The following is a 12,495-nucleotide window of genomic DNA, read 5'->3' as shown; positions in this document are numbered from 1 at the left end:
AAAATCAGATACCATTTAAATGCAATTTTTGATTGACAGAATAAGGTGATTTATATCAGGAATTCTATAGGGCAATACTATAAATGAAAGCTAATAAAGATATTTCAGCTTAGAAGCCACTAACTAGATGTATAACCTCACTCAAGCCATCATAACCTTTGCATGGCTTCTGCAACTCCCCCAGGAAAGAGAGTTCCGTTTGTGCAGAGATCGCAAATACATAACAATGGGGGCTGCTACTCCACTCTGAACAGCCACTACTAACTGATCAGAGATGGAAACAGAAATGGCACCTGAGGTGAAACTTATCTGTCATTCCTAGATAAGTGATCTAAGCTTCCCTCCCCTTCTTTCTACTGTCTGTGACCTACTTGGAACAAAATACATTTGCACTGAACAGCTTAGACACAGATAGATACAATACACACAAGCTAACTTAAGGACTTAAGAGGACCTCAAAATATAGAAATCCTTTATCATCTTTAAATGTACATTTTTTTTTTAAATATGCCACTACTTAAACATTTCTCTATTTCAGATGTAAAATTCTAGATCAAGTCTAAATGGGAAAACTTCAGCTGAAGGCTGAGGTGGGAGAATCACTTGAGGCCAGGAGTTCAAGACCAGCCTGGACAACATAGTGAGAACTCCATCTTTACAAAAAATTTAAAAATCAGCCAAGCATTGTGGTGCATGCCTGTAGTGCCAGCTACTTGGGAGGCTGAGGTGGGAGGATCGCTTGAGCAGAGGAGGTTGGGCTGCAGTCTACTAAACTGACACTAAAAGCCATGTTCACAACACCGCACTCCAGCCTATGTGACAGAGATCATATCTCAATCAATGAGAAAAACTTTAAAATATCTTTCTCAATGTCCCAAACATGTAAAATATTGTTCTTTAATATAAACTATGTTATTGATACTCAGGTATATTTCAGAATGCCTGAAATGATCCCCATGAAAAAACTTTACTGAAAAGCTTCCTGGAAAACCAAATGTGAATGTTTACCTTATTTCTTATCTCGAAGAGAACGCACACCCAATTACAAATGTACACAGAACTCATAAAGGTGAGCACCCTGACAGGTGTTTAGACAATTACCTAAGTCTGTCAAAGTGTTATTTCTAATAATTCCTGTGGCTTCTGAATGTCAAAAGTTCCCTATATAGCAATTCCACTAAGTGCTCCACTCCAAAATTTCCAATTCCTTCTCTGTTCCCTTTCAAACTCTCATTCCCTCAGTCCAACTTGCAATTATCAGAAAAACATTCCAATTCAAGTGAAAAAATTTTTTTTGCTTTTGTTTCAGGAGAGAAAGTCAGAGTCAGGGAGAGATAGGTAAGTAGCAATTGTCTGGTACCATCTCAAAGTGAAAATGTATAGAAGGGAAAGAGACTCATCAATTAAAATGTTAAGTATCTCCTAAGACCCAATTCTTGTGCCAGGTGCTTGATAATCAACAGAGGGCCCACCCGTGACAAGAGATTAAAGTAGCCAGAAAAAAATAAGCAACTGAAGTAATATCAAAAGAACATACAACCTGTACCATGAGTTAGGAAGAGGATGTAATACAGTCCTAGATGTCAGGGAAGGCCCCTATGAAAAGATGAGCCAAGAATACCATAATATTTGAGAAAAAAACATGGCATACTCAAGGAACAGCAAAAACTATAGTTTATTTGACATATGAAGGGCAAGAGATGAGATTCAGAGATCATGGATGGCTGCAGAAGCCACTCTAAGGAACTGGACTTATCTCCAAAGGTAATAGTCACTAAAACTGACTTGTTTGAGGAACACAGATATACTTTTTCAAAGGTCTCTATCCATCTACTTTACTCATTATAAAGGTGGCCAAAAGGAAAGTGTGAAGAAATAACAAAAAGGGAAAGAAGATAAATAGTACTTTAGAGACTTTTAGGATATACTCAGACAACTTGGGTTAGAGCTACAATGCCTGGAACACAGATGCTCAATTATATGTTTCCATATGCAGGATATGCAGAAGGGAACTATGGCGATGAAGAATCAAGAGCTCAAACTTACATTAGTGTATTGACCAGGAAGTCCTATAAAGAATTATATTTCTATAGAATTAAAAATGCAGTTCTGTCAGCCTGGACAACAAAGTGAGACCCCCATTGCTAAAAAAAAAAAAAAAAAAAGTTTTTTTAAGAGTTGGGCATGGTGGCACATGCCTGTAGTCCTAGCTTCTCGGGAGGCTGAGGTGGGAGGATTGCTTGAGATTGGGAGGTTGAGGCTGCAGTGAGCCGTGATCACACCACTGCACTCCATCCTGGGTAACAGAGTGAGACCACTTAAATAAAAAAAAAAAAAAAAAAGATACAGTTCTGGTTTTTGTCTTTTTTTTTAACAGGCATGGTTGGTACTTTTTTCTTTTTAATTGGGTTCAATTTAAAAGACTATTCACCTTGTTATACATGTATCTAAGCATGAAGTCCAGTAGAAATGACTTCCCTTTACGAAAAGCTCCTGCCACAGATACCACTACTATGTTAAGATCTCGTATGTGCTCCTGTAGCAATATCTGCTCCAAAGCTTCTTCATCAAGTTCAAAGTTATGGTCATCTTCATGAGCAAGAACAATCTGTACTGGACATGGTTTCTTCATAACCTCATCAGAATTTACTAGGTCATCATCTTCATAATTCTCACCTAGAATTTAAAAAGAAAGAAACTGGTTACTTTAATCCCTATATTACAAACTTTCATTAAGGACCACAACTAAAGCAAAATTTCAAATAAATAATTGCCCCCTCCCCCATTATAGATTATTACAATGTTCCTTTGGATTTCTCACTCCCTCTGTAACAGGACAAAGAATGCTGATAAGATTTCCCACTTGATATGGATGGCTGTGTCCCCACCCAAATCTCATCTTGAATTGTAGCTCCCACAATTTCCACATGTTGTGGGAGGGACCCAGTGGGAGGTAACTGAATCATGGGGGAGGGTCTCTCCTGTGCTGTTCTTATGACAGTGAATAAGTCTCACGAAATCTGATGATTTTATGAGAGGTTTCCCTGCACAAGCTCTCTTCTCGTCTGCCACCACGTGAGATGTGCCTTTCACCTTCTGCCATGATTGTGAGACCTCCCACGCCATGTGGAACTGTGAGTCCATTAAACCTCTTTCTTTTGTAAATTGCCCAGTCTCAAGTATGTCTTTATTACCAGCATGAAAATGGACTCATACACCATTATACATACAGATAAACAATAATACTAAATATGGCCTCTAACTCAATGAAGTCTTAACAGCTAAATGTGAACAGCACCTGTTTTTGAGCCCTGTATTATTCTGTAAATAACTTTTCCAACTGTATGCACACACAAACTGAAGAGGGGAAAAATCAGTTTCACCTGATACTTCAGATCCCAATTTTCCCTGTAAGCATCACCTAGAAAATTTACAAACATTACTCTACTTTACAAATATTAAAAACATACATTAAAATTGTTCATGTGGCTGGGTGCAGTGGGTGTAATCCCAGCACTTTGGGAGGCCGAGGCGGGCGGATCACTTGAGGTCAGGAGTTCGAGACCAGCCTGACCAACATGGGGAAACCCCGTCTCTACTACAAATACAAAAATTAGCTGGGCATGGTAGCAGGCGCCTGTAGTCCCAGCTACTTGGGAGGCTGAGACAGGAGAATCGCTTGAACCTGGGAGGCAGAGGTTGCAGTGAGCTGAGATCACACCACTGCATTCCAGCCTGGGCAACAGAGTGAGACTCGGTCTCAAAAAAACAAAACAAAACAAAATTATTCATGTTATTTTTCATTCTGAAATTTAAAGAGGAAAATTAGGGTTCTAACAAGTTTCCAAAAATGATACTTACAATGAGTCCCTAACTTATTAACAGTAACCTAGTACTACAGCCTCCTCATTAAAGCAAAGCACAGGATTAATGTTTCAGTAAAGAATAGTCAGTGAGATGCATTTATATCTCAGAATTTCATCTCCCACTGGAGCTCTTTCTCACCAAACACTACAGCCACCACTTTAAGACTATATAGCTCCTCAAAACAGCCATATAAACCCTTCCTTTGTTCACCACGACACACTAAAATAAGGTAACCTTTGCAGACATAACTTTACTGAACAGTGATGAAGAAGTACAGAAAATGTAAATAGCAGAGATAAACTTCCAAAGTCTAGGTTTCTGTTATTCTTTAAAAAAAACACCTAGCTTCAGAGGACACATACCTTGTCTGACTTTCTTCTCTACCAACTGCTTGATCCCATGTAGCAACTAGTTACTCCTGGGGACCTTATCTTCTCCCACATCAAAATTTCTAAGAGATCCCCTCCTTGAGCCTGTCTACTAAATGTCAGTTTCCACTCTAAGGACACGTACGGTATCCACTGTTTTCAATGCAATCAATGACTGTCCTACTCTGAGGAGAAAGCCAGTCCACTGAGGCATGGTACATTATTAGTCAACGGTTCAGTAATACCTTATCCACATAACCAATACTCACAGAGCAAAGATTATGTAACTACATTAGTGGATTTTTAATCTTATTACCAAAAGAAACATCTCACTTATCTGATTTGCAAAGACTATTAGAGCCTTTACCTCCACATCACGAGGCACCTTTAACTGTTTATAGCAAAGTCAACAGCACTATTTCAAAATGTGCTGCAAACAATGACAATGAATTATAAAGAGCAAGCCACTTCAAAGGAGAATCTTTGAAAGTAAAAGCAATCAATATTTAGTTAAAGAGGACATTATCACTGCCTGTATCAATGGTATATAGCAATAGTCAGGTATGCTATTTGAATGCATGCAAAAAAGTGAACTTTCCAGGAAAAGTTGCAATACAGTTAAATTCTAAATTAATGTCTCATTAGGTAGGTCCAGATAAATAACAAAACAGGATGCAAATGGTGTAAGTTTCTAAGCTTAATTAGTGGTTTAAGACCATGAAGTAGGGAGCAAAACAGTCACTTAACTTCTCTGCGCCTGTTTTCTTATCTGGAAATTGGGTGTGTGTAAAACAGGCGTAGCAGTACCTAACTCATAGCGTTGTCATCAGGATTCAATGAGTTGAAATATGTATGCTACACAGTAAGCACCATAGGTGTAAGTTAACAGTAACTTCAAAATAACCAATCCAACAAGAGCTTTTATTTTCCCCTTGAAATGCCAAAATGCTATGGTGATTTTCACTTGACCAGTGTAGCTGTGTACTGACACTGCCATCCACTCATTGGCTCTGGCACAGACCTACCGGCTGTCCTTGACATATAGAGATACGTCTACGTGTCTTTTACTTACCCCTAAATATAATCAATAACCACCTTCTTAATTTGTCTTCATTTCTGAATCTCTATTGATAACATTCCTGCACTTGTCACTGCCATCTTATCTCACACTGTAGCATCTAACCGGTCTCCCTTCATTAATACTCTTGTCCTCTTACCCAATCCAATCTAATCTCCACAGAGTAGCAACTAAATAATATAGTTCAATGTAAAGTTGACCAGGTTACCCTCCTTAAAATCACTGTTACAGAGGACTAATGACTAAAATCCTACACATGCTCTATAAGGTCCCGTACTCACCGCCAATCTCTGTTGCCTCATTTGGTGCTATTCTTCTCTTTAAACCAGTGGTCCCCAACCTTTTTGGTACCAGGGACTGGTTTCATGAAAGACAACTTTCCACAGAAGGGGGAGCAGTGGTTTCAGGATAAAACTGTTCCATCTCAGATCATCAGGCCATCAGTTAGATTCTCGTAAGGAGCACACAACCCAGATCCCTCACACGTGCAGTTCACAATAGGGTTCGTGCTCCTATGAGAATCTAAGGTCACTATGGGTCTGACAGGAGGCGAAGCTCAGGCAGTAATGCTCGTTCGCCTGCTACTCCCCTCTTGCTGTGCGGCCCAGGTCCTAACAGGCCACGGATGAGTGCCAGTCCACGGCCCTAGGGTTGGGAACCCCTGGTTTAAACTAGGTAGCCAAGCTAACCTTTCATCAGATCCTCATGCTGCTAAGCTCTTTCTAGACTCTGCTTTAATATTCCTCTGCCTAGAGTACTCTTTCCTGTGTTGTTTCCTAATCAATTCATACTTATTCCTTAAATCTCAGCTTAAAAGTCACTTTCCAGAAACAAGAATCTTCCCTGAAGCTTCCAACCAAGTTTAGTCATTCTATACTCCCCAAATTTTAATCCATCACTTGAATATTTATGTAAGTACTTACTTATTAAATGTCTCCCCTCTTGGATTGCCAATTTACCACTTAGTTTCCCATCGTAAGCAGAAAATAGACAAACAAAAGAAGAAAGCCCTTAAATACCTTCCCATGGCTTCCACAGTCGTATGCGATCTGGGCCCAGCCTCCTCTCTCTAGCAGGGGACCTTATAAAGCATGTTTCATCTTACAACACACTCCTATTCATTCCCAAAGCCTGGACAATCTGGCCTTCTTGCTGTTCCCTGACGAAGCTAACCCTGTTTCCCACCTTAGAATTTTTGTCCTGTGTTGTCCCCTATCTGGAATGCTCTGTCCCTAGAAATTCACATGGCTTATGTCTCCATCACCCAGCTCTTCAGCTCAAATGTTATCTCCTCAGTGTGGCCCTCCCTGACCATTCAATCTAAATCACAGATTCCTTTCCTTAACACTTTAATGAAACAGGTTTATTCATAGTTCTTTTCAATTCCTAAAACAACCTTTTTTCATTTGTTTAAATGTGTACCTTGTATCTCCTGCCCCACAGAATGTGTGCCACTAAAGTAAGGATCCCAATCACCCTGTTAACCATTCTCTACCAGCACCTAGAACAGTGCCTGACACCTAGCCTAGCAGGTGCCTAGTAAATATTTCTTGAATGAATGAAATTTAAGCATTTTACTCAGGAGTCTTACATCCGCCCTTACCTTTTTTTTTTTTTTTTGAGGCAGAGCGCTCTGTCACCCAGGCTGGAGTGCGGTGGTGCGATCTCGACTCACTGCAACCTCTGCCTCCTGGGTTCAAGCCATTCTCCTGTCTCAGCCTCCAGAGTAGCTGGAACAACAGGTGCCCGACACCTCGCCAGGCTAATTTTTGTATTTTTAGTAGAGACGAGGTTTGCCCATGTTGGCCAGGCTGGTCTCAAACTCCTGACCTCAGGTGATCCACCCATCTCAGCCTCCCAAAGTACTAGGATTACAGGCATGAGCCACTATGCCTGGCCCTGCCCTTACCTAGTTTATAAGCAAATTTGATAATCAAATAGTTTGGGGAAATACCTCTGGCAATTCAAAAGTATTAAGTATATGTAACACAAAAATTCCACAAAAATTATGAAGTTTGGCTAGGCATGGTGGCTCACGCCTGTAATCCCAACAATTTGGGAGGCTGAGGAGGGCGGATCACCTAAGGTCAGGAGTTCAAGACCAGCCTGACCAACATGGAGAAACCCCATCTCTACTAAGAATAAAAAATTAACCAGAAGTGGTGGCACATGCCTGTAATCCCAGCTACTCAGGAGGCTGAGGGAGAAGAATTGCTTGAACCCAGGGGACAGAGGTTGCAGTGAGCTAAGGTTGGCCATTGCACTCCAGCCTGGGCAACAAGAGCAAAACTCCATCTCAAAAAAAAAAAAAAAAAAAAAAAAAAATTATGAACCAAGTAAAACACTTTAAAAAAGAACTCAAAAGTAGTAACTGCTAAAATATCACAATGACCAAATGTGGAGGTTGGTCATTTTGCTAAAACCAACAAATAGTTTTGTTCTCACTGTAAAGAAAGCATTAGTTGGTTTTTTAGAAGTTTAAGAAAAAAAAATCCACTGGGCAGAAAACCTTTGTTGACTTGAAAATTCACCTATATTAGTTGGCCATAGTCACTATGCGACCAAGTTTATTAGCATAGACAAAGACAGGCCTTTCAAACAGAATGTGTCTACATATTTGTCAGCATATCTAGTCTACAGCCTTTTAAAGCGAAGTGTAGCAAATAGATTTCAAAGGTATAATGGAGCCTAACAATGATGTGATTCACCTGCATCTATCTACTTACTCCCCTTTCTCTACCAAATATGGACTAAATACAGATAAAGTACTCCATCAAACACTGATACAAGCAATTGAATAAAAGAGAATTGTATGTAAATTTCATTAGGATACCTGTAAATACTGTACTAGCATTTAGTGAATGCCTACAATTAAAAGTCTTTAAATTCTTCACAGTGAGATTTTAAACTGAAGTTACATCCTGTGTATAGAATAGTGATTTCATTTCCATTCTTCAATGTCAAAAATTTACTGAGACAAGTAGATTTCAGCCCTCCAACACATTTTTGTGATTCACAATTCCAAGTCAGTTTTCCCTACTCTAGCCCCCAGATGGGTCTTTCAAGGTCAAAGCTAAAAGACATCTATAGATGATCACCTGCTTCTCAAATCTCTCTCCACACATTAACATTAAGGTACCTACCTAATATCTATTTGCCACAAGGCCTAACAAAAGAAAGGTGTCCTAGTAAAAAGACCTGTGATTGCCAGGGGCTAGGGGGATAGGGAGGGATGAACAGGCATAACACAAAAGATTTCTTAGGGCAGTGAAACTATTCTCTATAATACAAAATTGGTTGATACCTGTCATTATACATCTGTGAAAAACCCATTGAATATACAACCCCAAGAGTGAACCCTAATGTAAAACTATAGACTTTGGATGATAATGATGTGTTAGTGAAGGTTCATCAATTTTAACGAAAGCACCACTGTGGGTGAAATGCTGATGGCAGGGGACAGTGGTGTATATGGAGGTGCAGGGAGTATGTGTGAACCACACTTTCGCTTCATATTGCTGTGAAGCTAAAATTGCTCTAAAAAAAAAAAAAGTCTATTTAAATAAGACACCTGTCTTTTTGTTGTCTAATCACACTTTATCTTAAATCTGCCAAATTCATACACTCAGAATGTATTCCAACAACAAAATTTACACTTCAGGGCTGACCTAGATCCATCAGCAAAATTCAAGATTAATTATAAACTAAGATAATAAAAAAGTGCCACAAATCTTCATTATAATAAAATGTAGCACTAATGTTAGATTACATCAACCCAAAACTAACCTTATAAAAGAGAGCAAAGAATAATTCACCTTTCAAAAGGAATGAAAAGTATATTTTATTATTCACAGTCTAAACAAAAACTTGAAACAAATTTTTATGGAAAGTAACCTTGATTCAGTCAATTCAGTCTACTTATAAAAATTAAGTTATATTTTTAAAAGCTAAGTAGCCTGTTAGTGCCTAGTACTTGAACCTCAACATTTACATTTCATACTCGAGTGAAAACAGTATCTAAGTATTCAAGTTTATTCTAGCACACATTTTTAAAGAGCCTTAAAGAGGTTATACGATGGTTAAATATATTTCTAGGGATTTATTATAAGGAAATAAAGACACTAATGAAGATGTACCAGTTTACCAATTTTATTTCTGATGGCAAAAATTAATGTTGCATACCTCAAAACTGGAAAGTGGCCCAACAGTTATTTTAGCCATATACTGACATATTATGCAACCTAAAAAACACATTTATACTCTTAAAAAATTATACATATATATATATTTAATTTTTTTTTTTTTTTTTTTGAGACGGAGTTTTGCTCTGTCGCCCAGGCTGGAGTGCAGTGGCACGATCTCAGCTCACTGCAACCTCCACCTCCTGGGTTCAAGCAATTCTTCTGTTTCAGCCTCCCAAGTAGCTGGGACTACAGGCACCTGCCACCATGCCTGGCTATTTTTTTTTGTATTTTTACCAGAGATGGGGTTTCACCTTGTTGATCAGGCCGGTCTCAGATTCCTGACCTCAGGTGATCCACCTGCCTCAGCCTCCCAAAGTGCTGGGATTACAGGCATGAGTCACCGCGCCTAGCCAAAAAATCTATGTATTTTTTTAAACAGCATAAAATTGGTAAAACTGGCCATGTGCAGTGGCTCACATCTGTAATCCCAGCACTTTGGGAGGCTGAGGCAGTCGGATCATCTGAGGTCAGGAGTTTGAGACCAGCCTGGCCAACATGATGAAACTCTGTCTCTACTAAAAATACAAAAATTAGCTGGGTGTGGTGGTGGACACCTGTAATCCCAGCTACTCGGGAGGCTGAGGCAGGAGAATCGCTTGAACTCAGGGGTGGAGGCTGCAGTGAGCCAAGATTGCGCCACTGCACTCCAGCCTGGGCGACAGAGAGAAACTCTGTTTCAAAAACAAACAAAAACAACAACAACCCAAAAAAAAAAAAAAAAAAAGCATAAAATCAAGTGGGAAAAGGGCAGACTACAAAGTAGTAAAAATCATCCCCAATTCTATTTTGCATTTTTTAAAACACAGGCATTTGGAGGAGGGGTGATATTTGAGACTTCTAGTCATTAGAGTAACTGGTATCAGACTGGCTCTCGACCACAGCTATAAAATTAGACGAAACATATGAAGCATTGTTTTTCAAGCATTGGACAACAAAGTAGCACAAGGAAACTTTCAAGGTGAGTGCCATGATCACTCCCAGCTCTCTGCCTGGGAACAATTTCCTAACTATAGCGTGAAGAACTAGAGCACAAAGATCTGAGTTCAAGATTGCTAAAGCAGTAGGAATCTGTGAGGCAGGATACCAGAGAAAAAGGATCTATGCAGAGGTGGAGCCCAGAAGTCCTTGGACAAGGACAACAAGCATCACAGGTGCAGGGGAACACAACACTATGCAATGCTTACCAGAAGGAACCTACTACAGGGTTGAGAGAGAAACAGAAGTCAAACATTACTGAGACACTTTGGAGTTCTGGCCCAGCCAGAGTGGAAAGAAACATCTATACCTCAGGCATCAAGCTGAGACACTAGAATGGACACATCTTAGAATTAAGGGTCAAGTTCTAGAGTAAGGCCTACTGACAATCCATCCAATCAAAGCCTAAATAAAACCAAGACTCGAAAAGATCTGCAAGGTACACAGTTTGGAAATTTAGTCCCACTAAGTTAGGGAGATTTCCTCTAAGCTTTCCACAGACCCACACTAACGACGTATGAAGCAAAGCCAAGGTCAAGATCCATCAGTAATTAAACTGCTTGCCAAACCAAAAACAAGCTAAGAGAATCCAAAATCTCTACGATGCATAACATTTAATATACAGTATATAAATCAGAAATTACTAGACATACAAAGAAAGAAGGAAATGTAGCCCATAGTCAAGAAAGAAAAGCAATTAACAGTACCAATTCTGCCATGACCCAAATGTTGAATTTAGCAAACGCTTTTAACCAGATACTGTAAATATGTTCAAGGACTTACAGGAAAATAAAGCCTTAATAAATAAATAGATGAGGAGTCTCAGCCAAAAAACTACAGAAACTATTAACAAACAAATGAAAGTACAATAATTAAAATGAAATACTCACTGGATGGACAACAGCAGACTGTAGGTAACAGAAGAAAGTTTGTAAACTTGCAAAGAGATCAAAAGAGATTTTCTAATCTGAAGTACTGAGAGAAAAAAGAATAAAGAAAAACTAAGAGAGTCTCAAGAACCTAGGGAACACTATCCAACTTGCATTTAGAATCCCAGAAGGAGAACAAAGTGAGGCTGGAGCTGAAAAAATATTTGAAGAAGCAACAGTCATGTTACCAAAATTTGATGACAGAGATTTACAGGTCCAAAAAGCTCAGCAAACCTCCAGTAGGGTAATACAAAGAAAACCCTATCAGCCAGACTGCTAAAAACCAAAAACCAAAGATAACAGGACACAGAGCAGAATAATTCAAATAATTATTATATAGTTATGTAATAATTATACACTTATTATACAGAGCAGAGTAATTCAAATAACTGCTTCTTATCACATCATCACTGAACCACTGGAGGCCAGAAGACAAGGGATTGATAAGAGAGTTTTAAAAAAAAAGTGTCAACCTAGACTTTTATATTCAGTGAAACAATCATTCAAAAATGAAAGCAAAATAAAGACAGCAAAAGCAAAGAATATGGCTGGGTGCGGTGACTCACGCCTGTAATCCCAGCACTTTGGGAGGCCGAGGTGGGCAGATCATGAGGTCAAGAGATCGAGACCATCCTGGCCAACACGGTGAAACCCCGTCTCTACGAAAATACAAAAAATTAGCTGGTGTGGTGGCATGCACCTGTAATCCCAGCTACTTGGGAGGCTGAGGCAGGGGAATAGCTTGAACCCGGGAGGTTGCAGTGAGCAGAGATCGTGCCACTGCACTCCAGCCTGGCGACAGAGCAAGACTCCATCTCAAAACAAACAAACAAAAAAAGCAAAGAGTATCTGTCATTAGCAGATGTGCATTACATGAGAGCTATATAATGTTCTTCAGGCTGAAATGAAACATTATCAAATGGAAAGTCTCTTTATTCCTTCCTATTGATCTGAATCCAAAATAGTAAACAGATACAAACATAAAAGACTAGTTCTTTCCTCCAACTAATTTCCCTAAAAGATAATTGATCAAT

At 39.2% G+C, this 12,495-nt stretch overlaps 1 protein-coding gene across 5 annotated transcripts in view; it reads right to left on the bottom strand.

Annotated features, from left to right (window-relative positions):
* ATL2 (atlastin GTPase 2) overlaps positions 1–12,495 on the bottom strand; it is an 82,538-nt gene that overhangs the window by 46,973 nt on the left and 23,070 nt on the right. For all 5 annotated transcript variants that reach the window (XR_004026976.1, XM_030799761.1, XM_030799760.1 and 2 more), the window contains exon 2: positions 2,432–2,676. Coding sequence is in view for 3 of the 5 variants with exons in the window: in XM_030799761.1 (XP_030655621.1) it covers positions 2,432–2,676 (245 nt within the window). In the remaining 2 variants the exon portion in view is untranslated. The remainder of the gene's footprint in view (positions 1–2,431; positions 2,677–12,495) is intronic.

Source organism: Nomascus leucogenys, chromosome 19, assembly GCF_006542625.1.
Source record: "Nomascus leucogenys isolate Asia chromosome 19, Asia_NLE_v1, whole genome shotgun sequence".
NCBI classification, from domain to species: Eukaryota; Metazoa; Chordata; class Mammalia; order Primates; family Hylobatidae; genus Nomascus; species Nomascus leucogenys.
This window is presented reverse-complemented; position numbering and strand designations above follow the sequence as displayed.